Source organism: Galeopterus variegatus, unplaced genomic scaffold (genome assembly GCF_000696425.1).
Source record: "Galeopterus variegatus unplaced genomic scaffold, G_variegatus-3.0.2 Scaffold946, whole genome shotgun sequence".
Taxonomy (NCBI): domain Eukaryota; kingdom Metazoa; phylum Chordata; class Mammalia; order Dermoptera; family Cynocephalidae; genus Galeopterus; species Galeopterus variegatus.
In genome coordinates, this window is record NW_007727057.1 from 181964 (window position 1) to 201766 (window position 19803).

The following is a 19803-nucleotide window of genomic DNA, read 5'->3' on the forward strand; positions in this document are numbered from 1 at the left end:
CTATGACCCTGCTATCTCACTACAGGGTATATACCCAAAGGAAATGAAATTAATATATTAAAATGACACCTGCATTCCCATGTTCATTGCAGCACTATTCTCAATAGCTCAGGAGATGAAATCAACTTCAATGTGCATAAACAGATGAATGCATAAAAAAATTGTGGTGTATATACACAATGGAATACTACTTAGCTATTAAAATAAAAACGCTATCCTATATCCTATCATCTGCAGCCACACGGATGGAATGGATGGAACTGGAAACCATCATGTTATGTAAGTCAGGCACAAAAAGGCAAATACCACATGATATCACTCACTCATATGTGGAATCTTAAAAAAAAAAATGGTTTTCATAGTAAAGAGTAGAATAATGGTTACTAGAGGGGTAGGGGGAGGGAGAAAAAGTGATGGACTAATGGTTACAAAACTATGCTAGCTATCCTAAGTGAATCATTGTGCAGTATATGCATGTATCAAAACAACATACTGTACCCCACAAATATGTACAAGTGTTAAAATTTTTTAAATTAAAAAAATAAAAATAAAAAAAGATTAATAAAATAAAGAGGAGATAAAAAGGCAGAGACAAGTGAGTAGCGACAACTTCTTAGCAACACGTGGCTGTGAGAGGGAGAAGGATTTGAAGCCTGGGGAGAAATTTGTTTTTAAAACTAGGGAGACTAATTTATATTTAAATGCCAGTGTACTGGGTCTAGAAGATAAGAGGGTGAAGATACTAGAAAGGAATGAGGAATGTCCTTAAGCAACATTCAAAAAAAAAAAAAATGGTGACCATATTTGCCAAATTAAAAATCAGGGCATGTGTTGATGACATAACAGATTAGAAAAGCCAGAAAAGTATAATAGTGTATGAAATTATTTCTATTCACATTTTAAACATGACATATCATAATAATTATAAATTTATTAATGTGATTTAAAAATAATTTCTATAGCTTGGGGTCTTCTTTCTGTACTTACAATATATATCAACATTAAAATGTGATTTTCTATTTTTCCCTAGCTTGAAAAACTTACTGGATTTCAACTAAAACCTACATTTAAATTTAAATGTGTTTCTGTCCCTCCTTTTTTTTTTTTTTTTTTAAGTTTAGGTGGTTGATTGTCCAGGACTGTCATTTTTCTTGTTGCCTTTTGTTGTTTTATTTGGGGTATTGTCATTTACTAAGAATTGTTTTGAGACAGGAAGAGATGGCAAACATCAAATCACTTCATTTCCTGCTTGCTTCCACTAGCTAAAGTTAAAGGATCTTTACATTAATAGTTTAAGAACTTACGGTGTAACACAACATGAAAATATCAGACTTTAGTTTAAAATGGTAATTAGGACTGAGAAATACGGAAAATATTCATAAGCTATAAAAATTGTGATATGTGCACAAAATGTGCACTATTATTACAACTCTAAAATGCATACAAGAGAGCTGGCTGGTTAACTCGGTTGGTTAGAGTATGGTCATATAACACCAAGGTCAAGGGTTCGGATCCCTGTACTGGCCAGGGGCAAAGAAAAAAAAAAATGCACGTAAGAGAAAGTTAATATGCAAATGAATAGTTCTATTAAAATAACAAAATTATGGGTGATTTTTAAATCACTTGTCTAAAATGTGATTAGACATTTTTACACTAAAATATTTTTATTTAAAATCTTAGTCTATGTATTCATTATTTTTCTTTTTCCTTCCCTTTTCTACTGTCATGCCCTCAGCCAGGCTGTGGTACCTGGAGGGCCCCTGGGCATTGCTTGGCCTGGTACCGAAACCTGGAACTAAGGCAGCTAATGTTCTTACTACAAAGCCCAGGGATAGCATGTCTCATGAGTGTGTACCCTGGGGTAGAGGGGCCTCTGCATTCTGGCAATCTTCAAAAGATGGTCCAGAAATAGAATATATCATAGTCATTTGACCTTACAATAAGGGAAGCACACATTGGTGAGGCAGACTCTGTGCTTACTTTATTTACAAACTTTGGCTTTTTGACGATTCTCTTTGGAAATGCACGGTATTTTAAAATAGAAAGACCTAAAAGCACAAATAAAAACCAAAAATTTTAAACTTTGAAATGGATGTACTTTTGCCCATCACTACATACTTGTATGTAAATGAATAAAAGGTCTGTGTGATACGGAAGGTTTTTCTGATTTAAAAACAATGTGATAGAGTCTTATTTAACTAAAAAAGAAATCCAAATAGATTTTTTTCAAGTAAGATGGGTGTTCAATGTCATGATACCATTTTGAATTAATTAAATAATAATGGCGACAGATACAGTTATTGAGCGTGTGTCAATCAAGCATATGTGCATACTAGGTACTTTGTTTCATCCTCATTTTCTCATTTCATCCTCACAACCATATGATTTTCTGATATTGTTATCCCAGTTTTACAGGGTGAGGAAACTCAGCTTTAGAAAGGTTAAATAACTTGTTGAAAGGTTATGTATTCAAACTTGTTTTGCTTCAGAACCAATGTTACTCATATTTCCACATTATTAGTAAAGAAATTAATTATACATAACATAATTAATATATTATTTCATATTTATCAAGTTACATGTTATATATAACATAAATTATATATTTTATATCCATAACAGAAATTACTTTTTTTAGAGAAATTGCTATATATATATAAATACACAAACATTTATATATGCTGGTTCAGGAAGACAGTCCCAAAGCTTCCCAGAATGACTGCTCTAAAAGCCAAGACACTCTTTTGTATGCACAAGGTCTGGTACTTTGGTGTTTTCACCATTTTGTCTCACTGCTTTGTTCTAATTTCTTAAATATGTATGGCATATATTAGGCACTTAATAAATATTTGCTCAATAAACAAATGAAATGCCAGCATAGAGAACTCATAGGGCTCAGAAGCCATGGTGTGTATATGTTGTGTGGGGGGTGGGGATGGGAGTGTACAGTGTGAGACACAATGAGGATACTCTATTATTAATAAATAGCAGTAAGTTTAAAAGACACTAAGCATAAAGGCAGCATGAATAATATCTTTTTCCAGCTAAAGAGGAAAATTAAATTCCCAGATCCAGGACAGCAAAAAATTAAATGTAGATATTCTCTGGAAACCATTTCGTTCCTGTCTGCCAAAATTCCTGCCATGTAGCCTGGACTCAACTTGAAGTGCCTCCCTCCCTTCTACGTTTCTTGATGGAGCAGTCTCTGTGGGCTGGGAGTAGACTCTGCAGTCAAGATTTGAGGTGGTAGGACAGTAAGGCCCATAACATATTTCTTCACAGCTAACTGGTTTTATTTCAAATGGCATACATACCCTGCACACTTAGTAACTTCTGTAATCTAAGGAAAGTATAATTTGCTGAATATATTAATAAAGTATCTTTTGGGGCATAAATAAAACATATAAGGTCTACAGTTTCTAAGTTCATGTTTACTGATTTAAAATCTATTTGAGAAACAAGGTCATTGAAAATTATATAAAATTATTTGGAAAAAAATAATATGGAATGCACTAATTCATGTGCAACAAGAGCATTTGTCTCCAAAATCTGTGACATTATTTTAACATTAACATGAGTGGGCATTATTTATATTCTCAATTTATATCCCCAAGCTATAATACTAGTATTAATGTTTTTAGCTATGCATTATGTGGTACAATGAAACAGAATAATAAAAGGTAATGCAAAAAATAAAATGAGGTCATATCAAATGATTCCATGATCCTTTCAAAGATGGGGAGGGGAGGATTGTTGCATAACTTAAATTTGTGACATTGTATTTGAGAAACAAACATTTTTATTTCAAAACTATATATTTCAGTGAAAATTAATTTAACACACTTTCCTTCAGTACCTTAATTTTCTAGAACACAAAAATAATGTTTAATATTAATATTCATTAAGCACCTACTATATTCCAGGCACCTTGACCTTCATTATTCATAGTGCCCACGACTCTGCATTTGTCAAGTGAGGAAACTGTCTCAGAGAGGTTAAGTAACTTGTCTAAGGCCATACTTTGAACCCACAAGTTTCTCTAAAGGCCTTCATCTAAACACAAAACTTGTTAGCTCCATGGGCTATGACCAGGGACTTTAGAGAACTAGATACAAAACTGGACAACAAAGCAACCTACTTTATTCTATCTATGTACTTCCAAAGTGTATGAGGATTGTTCGGTATATTGTTTTGTTCTTCTGTCACCTAGATCTTCATGGAATCTTTAGAGGACAAATTTTTTGATATACTGAAGTCATACAGAGTCAGGTTCAGGATACAAACGGGCACCTAACAAATGTCATTTAGATGATGTATTTCCATTTTAGAAAAATAAAAGCAAGTCTCACAGAACTATATATATGGTATCACTGGGAGGGAATACCAACTACCACAATGATCAAAACCTATCAATTACATCCAATCCCCCTGCGCCCAACTATTACTTGGAGGGCACTGGAAAGAGTCCTGGGCTGAGAATCCAATGGCCCATGTCATCAACTGTAACAGGGTGAGCTCATATGAGCCTTTGGGTTTTTCTGTGCCAAACTTTTCATTAATTCCTTGTGGGATAACAGTGCTGGCCTTTCCAAACCCAAAAGATAGTTGTTAAAATAAAATAAGAAAGCATATTTAAAGGTGTTTTAGGAAGTAAATAAATGCCATACACAATTATAAATAAGTGTGGTATATAAATGTATTACTATAGTTATTGTCATTGAATGTGCAGATCCCTCTTGCCCGTGAATTTATTACAAGGTATATCTTTAAGAATCTAGGCAACAGCAATAGCCCAATAAAAAGATTTAATCTGAAAAAATGAGGAAGGTTCCAAGTTAGGGGGAGTGAAGAGAATCAGGGATATGGTTTTAGAATGAGCAGATATTGGTCAAAAAGAGCTAGAAAAAAGCTTACCTTTCCAACCAAATAAAGTTTTTATTCTGTGCCCAGAAGGGCTGTATTTGAGTCCCTGTCAAGATACAAGACATGCATACAGTGAGAATGATGTTTACCTCAGGCACTAGGTGAAAGGAAATGACAGGCTCTGTAATCTGCACAATTTTTATTGTCTGGAAAGGCTCCCCGCTCACACTGAAGAAAATGAACTCAGCTGTGATCCTACCTACCAGCATAGGGAACAAGTCCTGTTTTCAGATTTTAAAAAGAAATTGTTTCATAAAGTACTTTCAAAGCATTTTCATTTTCCCCATCTCCCCATAATGGTGTAAGGCAGATGACTCAGTTAAGCCTAACTTAAGAAAAATATTAAGGACCTTTAATGTATCTAGCAGTATGCTAGAAGTCGTGAGATATGCATAAGAAGCATATGGCAAATTGACTTAAGAATGCATAATATAATTAGATAAAAATAAATAAAACTATGCTATCAATTATACATTGCCCAATGAGAATTTTCTCTCCTTTTTCTCTCATGCTCCACGAAGAAGCAAATATAATAGTTAAGCTACATGTTTTAAAACTGAAATCATGACTTTTGCAAATGTCTTTAAATGATGGAAGTGTTTACCTTCTGGTGCATTCAAGATTTTTTTTTTTTTTTTTTAAATAACTCTGGTTGTGAAAATTACCCAAAAGAGGGTTGGAGTTGAGCTCTTATTCTTACTTGAGCTGGTGATTACCTTTGTGATGAACTGAATGTATCAGTGTTCCACACGCTATTGCAGACATGTGGGATAATGTGTCTGAAGATCAGGACATAGCCACTTTCCCATGATTGAAAAATGAGAATGGTAAAATCTATATTACAAAAGTCTATACTACCTAAACTTCGCCAAAACCTTTGAAGCATGTATTGCCTTGTTATACTCTATATGCACATAAAAACAGATATTTGCATTATATACTAACATAGTCTAAAGTTCCATTGCTTCTACCATTTTTGAGGATAAGCATTGGGCATTTTCCACATAATTCAACGTAGGAATGGATGCCTAAGGGCATGTTTAGAAGTGTATGGATTAATTGTATCTTGATACCTAATGTGCTTTTTCAAAATTAGCAAAATAACAGCACCTGTGATTTACAAGAATGTGGCTTCAATGATTGAGAAACAGAAAAAAAAAATAGTGGTTTTAAATGACTCAATTCTACTGGCGTTATAAAAACTTGTTTTTAAGACAAAATCTGAAAGGCAAAGAGGTGTAAATTAGACTGGCTTTGTTTAACTTTTTCAATATGAGAGACTTTTGATGAAGAATTCCATAAGAGTGTTCATATATGTTACCATAACACAAAAGCACGATGACTATGTTTGTTTCTCTAGAACACCTGTTTTGTTTTTTTTTTAAACGTGGTCCAATTGTACAAAACTGAATGAAATATAAAACATTTGCTTTTGCAGGATTCATATAGGTGATCCCAAGGACATGTGTATCTTGGAATAGGACATTTGGTGACTTTTATTTTTTCCTTTTTAGTATTCTGTACTGTTTGGTCAAGGTATGGACTATTTTTAATTGCATTCATGTTCTTTTGAAATTATTTTGAGAGCCAGTTTAATTAAAATGCTATATTAAATACTTTTTTGGACTGAGGTATGTTGGGAATATAATGCAATATAATTAATAGAAGATGATTTAGCCTTCTCAGGTAATTGGATGGACTTTTGGATTGCTATTAATCACTTTGCCTTTTATAAGTATAATAAGCACAGGTTAAGTATTCCTAATCCGAAAATTCGAAATAAGAAATGCTCTAAAATCCAAAACTTTTGAACAGCGACATGATGCCACAAGTGGAAAATTCCACACCTGAAAAATACAAAAAGCTTGCCATTGGTTGTTTTTGCTGTTAATAGCTGATACAGGTATTCTGGTGATGTAACTGTGCTGCTTAGTTACCCTGAACACATTATTTTTTCTGATGGTGTGTCATATTTTTTTACTGTTACTTATGTGTGAATAAATGTAAGAAAATGATTGCTTATTGGCAGCACATAAATTCAATCAGTAATGATGGTGATGGCAAACAACCACAGATTGTCCACATGGGTGGTGAGATAGTCACACCTTGTCACCATCATAATACACTTTCTTTGCACTTCTGAGAGTGAACCACTGAAGATGGCTGAACGTACACAAACCTTGTTTCATGCACAAAATGATTTAAAATATTGTATAAAATTACCTTCAGTCTGTGTGTATAACGCGTACATGAAACACACATGAATTTCATGTTTAGACTTGGGTCCTATCCCAATGATATCTCATTATGTATATGCAAATATTCCAAAATCTGAAATAATCTGAAATCCAAAATACTTCCGGTCCCAAGCATTTCGGATAAAGGATACTCAGTCTGTACTACCACATACTGTAAGAAAGAGTGCTGCTAAGTAGCAAGTGCTAACTCATTATTTTATTCTTCTCTAAGACAGTACATCTGTCTTGGTTTTGTCTCTGAAAATTGCATTTAAATGCGATGCACATTAGATTAGAATACAATATCTGAATGAATATTGCCGTATTGTAATTCTATGTACTTAATTTAGAAAAGACTGCTATAAAGACATGTTCATACTATAGTCAATAATTCTTCATTGATAGGGAATTGGGCAGGCAGAAAGAAATATGACTTTACTATCATCATCATCATCATCATCTCAGTGCCACTATATAAAACAAAAACAAAGATAGTACCTACCTCATAATGTTGTTGTGAAGATTAAATGGCAATAACTTTTAGCTACAACTATTACTGGAACTTTCAACCATTTTGAACCATGTAACCTGTTCATATTCAATCAGACTGAAATCTTTAAAATATATCTCACAACTTATATTGTCTAGGGGCAAGGAATGAGTCTATTAAAGATTTTTATCATGAATGTAAGTCAATATTACAGTTATTACTTTATTTTTAACAAACTAATTATCCAAACTAATAATGCATATCCATGGAGTGTGATGAATTTCAATCCACCTGCATCAGTTGAACAAAGGTTATAATGAACAAAGCAATCAGTGTGACTTCTGAGAGAGACACATTTATCAACCCTTGCGCCAACACATGCAAACAGTTTAGTCCAGGGACATCTGTACTTTATGAATGAATCTCTTTTGGGTGGTGGACAGTTCCTGCCAGGAACAGAACAAATTGTTTTTTAATGGGATTCCCCTTTTCCCTATTTCTTAGTCATGAAAGTAATTGCCATAGATTTGTTCCAAAAAAAAGTGAGATTAAGTGAAGAGTTCAGTTGTATTTAAATTTGGCAACAAACAAACAAAAAACATGGAGCAATGATTGCAAAAATAATTCCTTTTGGGATCAAGCCAGAATGAAATTTTACAAGTGGCTTATGAATCCTAACTCTGGGCAAAGCATACCTTCAATTTCTCATGGGAGAAATTCATTACTTGCATTCTGTGGGTAAGCAGTTCATAGTTTCTGAAAGGGAGCAATGTTCATATTTTGGGTGGGAGAGTTCTTCATTATGAGGGGTGTCCCATACCCAGTGCATTGTATTATATTTACCATCTCTGACTCCTGGAGTACTAAATGCTGGTAGTTCCCCCAGACAATCTCCCCTCTCTCTTCCAGATTTGCAAATCCTTCCAGGGAGATGGGTAAGACCACTACTAGTAGAGAACCACTGTGTTAAACAAAACAATAAAAAGGAGTATTCACATAATTTGATGATGTTGTAATAATTTTCTTTTTTGAAAAAAAACTCTGAGATCATGAAGACTGAGATGACATATACTAAGATGAGTACTTCACTAATCAAACCCAAAATTTCAAAGATTCAGTTTAATAAACTGGATTTGAAGTCACTTCACAGCATTCCAGAAAATGACACTCTAGGAAAAAAGGATAGACAGAGTTCTGGCTAAGAGAATGGATTGGTTCTAAGTCTGCCCACTTCTTAGCTTTGATATCCTGGGCAACTTTTTTTCTAAGAAAGAGATAATAATGATATTCACCTCTTAGGCTTGTTGTGGCAATTACGTGTGTTAATACATGTAACCTGCTTAAGTTCCTGGCACTGATGCTTGGGCAATACTCAAAACTGTGATTAGAACTATTTCTAGGGTACATATAGCAGGTTAAGTAAGATTCTGAGCTTTGAACTTTAGGGGTTCTAGTTGCTTCATCAATTAGCAGCTCTATAATTAGTGAAAAGGGGAGGCAAATGTCATTCGCTGCTTGGGGGTTAAAAGCTCAAAGGGAGCCCCTTCCTCCTATCACTGAAAGAAAGTTGTAAGATTCCCCTCTATCCTCTCAGACTGCATGCTGGCCTTTTGTGACTTCCCTCTCAAAAGATTCCGTTGACATACTTTACCCTGGATAAAAATGTGGTGTGGGAGGGGAAGAAGTGCACAGTGTAACTGTAACCCAGGCCAGGCCCTCTCCACCTCCTGGGGGAAATCCCATCCAGCTCCTGTACCTCTAGGGATAACTCCATCAGAGGTACTATTTTTAATAAAGAATAGTATCTGCAGCAATAACAGATGTTGCCAGTATACCATTTATTATAGAAACAAGACTTCTGAGACAGGAAGGCCTGAGCATCAAAACAATCTTTCATTCTGTATTTTTTAATATAATGAATGAGTTGGAGAATTTCTTACATTTTATAAAACAAACTATTCCTCCTCATTGCTTCTTTGTGAAGGGCAGATATTTTACATGTATAGGTCTGAAAATTCATTTTCATATCTCTTCCTATCTTCCTCTTGTACATTTGCAGAATTTACTTTTTCGGGTTGCTTGTGGACAAAGCAAGCACTGGCCTTGTTATAAAATGGGTGAATTATCTCAGGTGAATTACCCAGTTCTTCAGATAACCAGTTTCAAGTACAAATGCGGACAAGAACAATTGAGAATGATGCACCACACAACTGGATGTACCTTTTGTTAGAGAGTGAAAAGAGCTGTAGAAATAGGGGCATGGATCTGGGCACATACTTAGGAGCATGCTATGTGGTTTAAGAAAGAAGCTGTGGCCAGAATATAGTTGTGTATTGTATTGCTCAAGATGAAAATGATCAGCCAAGTACAAACAAGGGACTGAGTTAACTTCAGCTGTAAGATAGATGAACTGCATCAGGTTAAGACAAGAGTGACCTTATGATAAAGTGCAAGTATATAAACTGCATAAATACTACTTTCTTGTGCTTGAAATCTGCTTTATTACAAAGAACTCTCAGATATATATTCTGATTTCCAATTATCTGTATTTTCTTACATTTACAACTTGTTCTGGTTACACAGGAATATGTATATATTTGTCGTCTAAATGTACTATACCTTTAGAAATAATGGGTAGCTTCTTATTTATTTATATTGTATCTAAAAACTATATAATTTGGATGTTATAAAGTTTTAGAGCTCTTTGGATCCCTGTACTGGCCAGCCACCCAAAAGAAAAAAAAAAAATTAGGGATCATTTTACAAATGAAGAATCTGAAGCCCAGAAAGGCTGTCTGCTTTCCTCAAGGTCACAAACAGAAGCACTTTTTTTTTTTTTGGGGGGGGGGGTTTAGAAATAATATTTATTATTCCCTCCCCCATGTACAGATTACTTCTCAGAAACATAAAGTATTATCTATGTCCTCATCAATTACAGTTTGTAGAAAATAAACAACTCATATCCTGTCAACAATATATTTCTATCATTTTTTAAAACAATAGCCATTTTATTTTCCCATCTGAGTTCAAGAATAGCTTCAAGTTTTACATTTTGGATCAAATCAAGATAATCCTTGTTTATAAGTAACAATTTCCTGACAGAACCCCTCCCCCCCCAAATTCTATATCCTAAGTGATAAACTCTTCTTGTACATTCAGCAAACTTTATACTGGAAAGGAAAACAATAATTAAGATAGGTATTTACTCTCGTGCACAGTAATTAATCTAGCTGAGCTTCTGTACCTTGCTTTGCAATGACACAAATCACCTCTTATCAAGTTACAATGGTAATTTTTTGAAATGTAGATATGAAAGCTATACACTTAATCCACTGAAACATCCTTCTAATTTTTTAATCTGTAATTAAACCATCACCATAAGAACGAGCTTCATCCCAAGATGCTTCCCCTTTCCCTCAGCTATTTCTCTCTCAAAGTCTGAATCTCCTCTCAGATCATATAAAGGGATACATTAAAAAAACAAGAAAAAAAGTTTTAGCTTGCTGACATAATGCCCATTTTTAACTTTAAAATGTAAAATAAGAGTTAAAGCATCACTTAATTCATATAGTATATTATTAATTAATCAAAAGTGTCCCACCAACTCAGAAATTTCCTAAGTTGGTTCTCTTCTCTGCATTTAGTAAGTTTATAACCAATGACTCAATCAAAGAATGTGCTTGTAATAGGCTTTTGCAGCAGAGCTAGGACCATCCAGACTCTCAACTCTCTCCAGCACTCTTTGAACCACCTCTTACTGCCTCTGTGAATCAGCATTGCAGAGAAGCAATACAATAATCTGGGCAATAACATTTAGCTTTAGTTTATATGTATAAAGCAAAGGGTACTTACCTTTGTTTCATTTTTCTTGAGAAATCTAAACATGATGGTAGGTGCATATGTTATTAATGTCTGTGAAATCCAGACAGTTAAAGGAGTTAATGAGGTAAAACAAGCCTAACTTATTTAAGCATATTGCTGACAGGTGTATTCAAACGTGACTAAGATATGGAGAACTTACATTACGAACAAAACATAATTTAAAAAATGATAGCCTTTTAACAATAGATTATTTGAATAGTTTATTATTTGTTAATGATAGCAATATTTTCTCGGTAAATTAAAACAATTTTATAACAGTGAATGATAAGCTAGACCTAGATCTAGAAAACTGAACACACAGCATTATCTTGAAATTTCAGAAGGAAAAAGTGGTTAACTGGAACTCCACCTATCTTTTTTAACAAATGTTGAAATAAAGCAAATTTTGAATAGAAAACTGGGTCTGTTTCTTTCATATGTCAAATGTAAAAGTACTTAAATAGAGAAAACTCCATTTTTTCTGCATCTATTTAGATATTACAGTAAAAGGCAGCAGGTTGATTGCAGAATGTAGTTAGTGAAAACACAATTAATGTAAATTTAAGAAGAAAGTAGCTTTTCCACATAGAAAATCAATGATCACATAAATTCAACATGATTATGATGACTAAAGCAAAAATACAATGATAATGTGATAGCTTTCAGTTTCTTGCTTGGCACATATATTAAATTTTCAAACTTCAAACAACATAACAGCAAAACCAAATTAGCACAACAATAAGATTCCTAAATCTTAGTTAATTATTAACATCTTAAAAACCTAATTCCCATATATGAATTCTGTAACCAAGCATATCCTCTGCTTTGCAGGCTGGTTGAAGCACCGTCTTTTTCAGATTCCCTAGAATTCATAACTATTTCAAAGTTAACTCATGTTGAACCCCACAATTTCTTGTTGAATTTGGTGATCTTCTGAACAGGCCTTCATTTATGAGAATATATGCATACACTCATCACAATTTTGAAAAGAATGGAAGGCCTTCATACATGTCAGTTTTTAATTTTATCCAATCATTAATTTTCTGCAGAGTTGTTTTTTCTTGACTTAATATTTTTGCAACTTTTTTCAGTTTTTGTTCATTTCTTTCTATATACTTCAACCCTTCCAACTGCAGCTGATCCAGCTTTTCATTTCGACTTTCATCTAGAGGTATGTTTTCACACATTACAGGATTGAATCTAAAATAGGTATCAGGTGGTAACAAACCATCAAGCATTATATGGACTTCTGTTAAAACAGAAAAGGAGAAGGGGTGGATTAGGAAAAAAAGGGATAGGGTGAATTATTCTGCAATGATCTACTCATTTTATCTTTATTTAAAATTATCTTCTTTTTGGGCACATTATAAAGACTTGCTTTTTCATCACTCGAACTAACAGTAGGAGTAAGGAATCCATAATAATGATCAAAAGTACAAAATAAAATTTATATTCTAAAAAACTTCATATTATTCTGCTAAATTAGGACACCCGCTCCTGTACTCTCTTTTCTCTGTGCTTTTGATCACTTTTTGCCACTGCTGAAATGCCTTTCCAACATTCTTTTTTTTTGTTTTTAACTTTTTGGGATCTTTATTGAGGTATAGTTTACATACAGTGAAACTCACCAATTTTAACTATAATTTGACAAGTTTTGACAAATGTGTACACTTGTGTAACCATCACAACAATCATGACATACAGCATTCCCATCACTGCAAAAAGTTCCTTCAAGCCTCTTTATAGTTGGTCCCCCTTAAGCCTTTGCCTTTTCTAGAATTTCATACAAACAGAATCCTAGGTATTATTAGCTCTTCTATGTCTACCTTCTTTCACTTAGCAAAATGCTTTTGAGATTCATCCATGTTACAGCGGTATCAATAGTTTCTTTCCTTTTTTTGCTGTGTAGTAAGTATTCTGTTGTATAGATAGAACACAATTTGTTCTCTCCAGTTCTGGTTCTGGCTTCCTTCAGTTCTTAGCTATTAGGAATAATCCTGCTAAAAACATTTATGCAGAATTCTTTGTGTGGATATATGATTCCATTTCTCTTGTAATAAAAACCCAGGGATGAAATTGCTGGGTCATATAGTAGAGGTGTATGTTTATTTTTTTAAGAACTGCCACACTGTCTTCCAAAACGGCTGTACCATTTTGCATCCCAACCATTAATATATTTGAGTTTCCATTGCTCTATATCTTTGGCAAAACTTTGTACTGTCAGTCTTAATTTTAGCCATTCTAGAGGATGTCTAATGTTATCTTGTGTTTTTAATTTTCATCTTCCTAATGACTGAATTTGAGAAGCTCTTCATGTAGTCACTTGTGTATCTTTTTTAAGTGTCTGTTCAAACCTTTTGCTCATTTTTTCCATTGAATTGCTTGTGTTCTTTTATGTGTGTGTGTGTGTGTGTGTGTGTTTGTGTGTGTAACGTAAGAATTTTTTCTATTTTGGACCTGATTATATAATTTGATTTGATAATGGATCAAATACATGTTTTCAAATTTTTTCTTTCAGTCTGTGGCTTGCCTTTTCACTTTATTAAAAGTGTCTTTTGCAGAGCAAAGTTTGTTATTCGAAGTCAATTTATCTGTTTTTTCTCTTTTAGTTCATGTATTTTGTGTTCTATCTAAAAATCTTTACCTACCCAAGGTCATTAAGATTTTCTCCAGCATATTCTTTTAGAAGTTTAATAATTTTAACTCTTAGATTTAGGACTAAGATCCATTTCAAGCTAATTTTTGTATATGATGTGAAGGGTCAAGGTTCAAGTTTGTAGATATACTGTAAATATTTAATTGTCCTAGCACCATTTGTTAAAAAGACTATCCTTTCCCACTGAGTTATCATGGCACCTCTGTCAAAAATCTCAGTTTACAGGTATGAATAAGTCTCTGGGCTATCAATTATGTACCATTGACCTATATGTCTATCTTTATTCAAATACCACAGTTCCTTCCTTACTGTAGTTGTATAGTCTTGAAATCAGTGGGTGTAAGTCCTCCAACTTTGTTCTTCTTCAAAATTGTTTTGACTAATCTAGGTACTTTGCATATATCCATATAAATTTTATTGTCAGCTTGTTAATCTTTATCCCCCAAAAAGCCTATTTGGATTTTGATAGGTATTGCATTGTGTCTACAGATCAATTTGCAATGTGACATCTTAACGACATTGAGATTTCCAATTCATGAGCATGGTATAGCATGGTACATCCATTGATTTATTTAGTTTTCTTTAATTTCTCTCTGTAATGATTTGTAGTTTTCACTGTTCAAATCTGGCACATAATTTGTTAAATACCTCTGTATTTAATATTTTTGATGCTATTATAAAAGATATCTATGTACACATTTAATTTCATTTTCCAATTGTTCATTGCTTGTATGCAGAAATACAATTGATTTTTTTTTCTAAACTCACTTATTAGTTCTAGTAGCTTTTTTATAGATTCCTTACAATAGTCAACATAGGCAACCGTGTTGTCTATAAATATTAACTTCTTCCTTTCTGATCTACATGGCTTTCATTTCCTTTTATTGTCTTACTGAACTAGAAAGGACCACCAATACAAGGTTTACTGGGAGTGGTGAGAGCAGACAACTTACTCTGTTCCTAATCTTAAGTGGAAAGCATTCAGTCTTTCACTATTAAATATGATGCTAGCTCTATATTTTTTTGTAGATGCCCTTTATCAGGTTGAGGAAGTTCCCTCTGTTCCTAATTTGTAGAGAGTTTATTATCATGAATAGATATTAAATTTTATCAGATGCCTTTCTACATCTATTGAGATAATCATGTTTTTTTTTTTTTTTTATTCTGTTAATATGGTGAATTGCACTGATTTTTCTTAATGTTAAACCAACCCTACATTTGTGGGATAAACCTTACTTGGTCATATAGTATTCTCCTTTTTATAAATTGTTGAATTTGATTTACTAGTTTATTTTATGGGTTTCTGCATGTATACTAATAGAAAATACTGGTTAGTAGGTTTTTTTTTTTAAATTTTAAAATAATGTTTTTGTCTGGTTTTGGTATCAGGGTAAAGCTAACCTTATAGAATGAGCTGAGAAGTACTCCTTCCTCTTCTATTTTCTGCAAAAGTTTGTGTAGAATTGTTGTTAATTATATCAAATGTATTTTTTGTTTCATATGTTATATTTTTCACCTCTAGCAGGTTGATTTGGGTCCTTTTTACATCTTCCATTTCTCTCCTCATCGTGATCATGTCTTCCTCTATCTTATTGAACATATGGAGTATATTTATAATGGCTATTATAATGTCCTTGTTTGCTAATTCTATCATCTGTTTCATTTCTAGTTCTATTGCAATCAACTTGGTTTTATTCTGGTTAAGGGCTATCTTTTCCTGCTTCTTTGTATGCCTGGTAATTTTTTACTGAATGCATACATTATGAATTTTACAAATTTGTGTGCTGGAATTTGTTGTATTCATTTAAATATTGTTGAATTTTGTTCCAACAATGGATGCTGTTAATTGGACTCCATTTAATTTTGGGGGGAATTGCTTCTAAATTTTGTTAGGATGGATCAAGACAGGCATTTACTCTAGAACTAATCTGATGTCACTACTGAGACAATACCCTTCTGAAGACTCTACCGCATATCCTGTATATAACAAAAGCATTTCTAATCTAGTTGATGTAAATCTAAACTATTCTGGGTTTCCTGTGAACTCCAATAATTATTCTGTCTAACCCTTTCTGGTGGTTCTTTCCTCTGCTTTGGGTAGTTTCCTCACATGCACGCACAGATCAGTACTTAGTCAAAGCCTCTGCATATCTCTGGGGAACTCTACCAGTGAAGTTGTCTCCTCTGTGGTATTTTGCCCACATATTTTAGTTTCCTTGGTTTTCTCGAACTCCAATCTCTTTTTCCTAACTCCGAGACTGCTCTGCTTTTTTGGATTCCCCTTCCTGTACTATAATATAGAAACACTTCTCAGGTAGAAAGCTGAGCAATCATGATAATTACCTCATTTATTTATTTTTTTTCTTTAAGAGTCCAACTGTCATCAAATATCTGAAAACCATTGTTGGTCTAGTTTTCTAACAGTTGATGGTGGGAGGAAATATCTAGCTCCTATTATTCTATGACAGCCAGAAGTGGAAGTGTTAATCTTTTAAAATGTCCAAACCCTATATATCTTTTAAGACCCATATCAAGTCTAATTGACTTCTTGTAAGCTATCTACACAATCAAGTTTAGTTTTCTCATTCCTCCTCCTACTTGATAAACTTAATCAACTCCAATCATTCACCATTTATTTAGCAATTGATTATATACTAGATTAAGCCATATAAAATTACTGTTTTTGTAGGTCAATAATAATCTAATATTAACAATTACATGTTTCAATATAATTCTTGTTACATCTTTTTTCAAAGATAACTAATATTATTAAACCTTTCATGTGTTTGTCTCATTAACTACAGTGTAAGTAAAATTTCATGTTTCTTGAAAGTTCCAGATGAGCCCATCACATGGTCTGTACAAGGTAGAGAATTAGCTATTATGAGACTGGCTGATTAAAACCATCTGTCTCAGCAAATGGCTTATGGCAGGAATATTTTATTAAATCATCAGGGAAATGCAAATCAAAACCACAATGAGATACCACCTCACACCTGTTAGGATGGCTATATCAACAAGATAAGAGAGAACATGTTGGTGAGGAGGTGGAGAAAAGAGAACCCTTGTAAACTGTTCATGGGAATGTAAATTGGTACAGTCATTACGGTAAACAGTATGACAGTTCCTCAAAATATTAAAAAGAGAACTACCACATGATCCAACAATCCTACCCTGGGTATAAAACTGAAGAAAATGAAATCAGTATCTTGAAGAAATATCTGAACTCCCATGTTCATTGCAACATTATTCACATTAGCCAAGATATGAAAAAAACCTAAGTATCCATCGATGGATGAATGGATAAAGAAATTATGGTGTGTACAAACACACATGCACACACGCACACACACACACACACACACAGCAGTATTATTCAGCCTTACAAAAGAAACAATCCTGCCATTTCCAACAACATGGATGAACCTGGAGGACATTATGCTAAGTGAAATAAGCCAGACACAGAAAGACAAATATTGAATGGTATCACTTTTATGTGGAATCTAAAATAGTTAAACAGGAGAATGGTGGTTGTCAGGAACTGGGAAGTAGGGGAAATGAGGAAATGTTGGTCAAAGAATACAAAATTTCAGTTATAAAATGAATAACTACTAGAGAGCTAATGTACAGCATGGTAACTATAGTAAATAATGTATTATATACTTGAAATATGCTAAGGGAGTAGTAGATCTTAAGTGCTCTCACCACATACACACACACACACCCCTCAAATGGTAACCATATCAGGTAATAAATATGTTAATTAGCTTGACTGTGAGACTCATTACCCGAGATATACTTATATCAAAACATCATGTTGTACACCTTAAATATGTACAATTTTTAATGTGTCAATCACACCTCAATAAAGCTGCGGAAAAAAGAATATTTTGCTGATTTGATAACAAAATTTCAGATAGTGAAAAATCTAGTACATCAGCTTTTCCTGGGTTACCATGTAATGGATAAAAGTCCTTAGTGGAAGTTTAATTAAGATCCTCACTTGGGTTAATGATTCAACCAATAACACGCAGATTTGGAAAGAATGAGATTCAGAAACAAGGGGCTAAGTGCTAACAGTTTTTTAATAACAGATTTCACATAGGACCCAAAAATAAAATAGTAAAATGAGGAGATTTAAACCTCAAGGCCAATACTAGAAATTCTGTATATACTCACTGAACACCTACTATGTGCCAGGCACTGGAGTCAATAGGAAACTGGATAACTCAAAGTAAACTGAGTAAGTTCTTGCCTTAAATTCTTGTGGGATAGAGAAATAATAAGCAACTATGTAATACATATCCATAATGAGGTAAATGTTCTAAGAGAATAAATATGACAAAAGCTGGATAAGGATTAGAGTGAGTTGGTGAGGGAGTTAGAAAAGTGGTCAGGAAAGGTCTCTCTAAGGAAGTGACATTTGAGCAGAGACCTGAATAAAATAAGAGTCAAGCATGTACCTGGGGAAAGAGCCTCACAGTGACAGAGTTAAAGCAAATGCAGAGGCCCTGAAGCAGGAGAGTTCTTAGCAGGTCTGAGAAACAGCCAGAATTAAAGTGTGGCTGGATACACTTTAGAGAAGGAATGCTGAGAGAGGAGAAAGAGATGTATTCAAAGGTTAGGTCTTAAAGGTCCTGGTAAATTTCAGTAAATGAGCCTTCTGGATTTTGTTTCTAGTGTGCTGGGAAGCCTTAGAGGGTTTTGAGAAGGGAAAAACATGATTTAATTTACATTTTAGGATGGTCACCTTGGCCTTTGGATGAAGACTATAAAGGCAGCAAGAGTGGAAACAAGCATTTATTCTAATTCTAGTTTGCCTCCACATTATGAAATAATCTAATCTTATAGGTACTCTAATTCTCTGTTATCATGTGTTTACTTGAATTAATCTGACTCTTTTTGTTGCTTTAGCCTTTCTTATCTGGTTTAAGAGTCTCCAACCAAGCTTTTGTGCTATCCCTGCTTTAGACACTTCAACTGTAAGTAGACAGAGGTTGCACTAGATTCCAGATAGAGAATAATCTGTGTTCTAGGGAGAAGGTAAAACAACAAAATACTCGCTCCATGTGCTTCCTAAGCCCACAACAGAGACATATCATACTCTTCTGCAGTTAGAATCAGTATATTCTACCAAAAACTGAATGCTAGAAGTTGAAGTGCTTTAAGGTAGCAGACTAACCTTCTGTATCTGTAGCACTGTTGATAACATTGGAAAGTTTGGTTTTCAAGCTCGTGGATGTCACTATGTTTCTCACATCACTCTCATAACGTCCGGTGCCCAGTGATACTATGCACTCTAATGGTATGTCTGGCCAAAGACATTTACACTCGTGTATTGCCAATGCTGAAGGGTTATTGAGAAGCAAACCTCCATCCTGCAAAATACAAGTTACAAAAAGAAACTCTCAAAAGTGAAATTGTATTTTACAAATATAAAAACAAAAACTATAGTTTAAACAGGTTGATATCTCCTCACACGGAAATCTGAACTATGTGATAAGCTAAACAACAAATTACTTAAAAACAAGAGGCTCCTTTAAAGTGATTTTATTTTATATACTACAGCTACAAAGTAGAGTCAAGTGAAAACTCACTGGCCTTACTCAGCTTTCCCTTCCAATTATACAATTTCT

At 33.8% G+C, this 19803-nt stretch overlaps 1 protein-coding gene across 2 annotated transcripts in view; it reads right to left on the minus strand.

Moving 5' to 3' along the window:
* Positions 1-11717: 11717 nt before the first annotated feature.
* The window catches only part of PNPLA8 (patatin-like phospholipase domain containing 8), a 49509-nt gene continuing 41423 nt past the window's right edge, over positions 11718-19803 (minus strand). For both annotated transcript variants that reach the window (XM_008573635.1, XM_008573634.1), the window contains exons 9-10: positions 19350-19545; positions 11718-12760 (exon numbers count right to left, since the gene is read on the minus strand). In XM_008573635.1, coding sequence (XP_008571857.1) covers positions 12486-12760; positions 19350-19545 — 471 coding nt within the window. In that variant the 3' untranslated portion in view covers positions 11718-12485. The remainder of the gene's footprint in view (positions 12761-19349; positions 19546-19803) is intronic.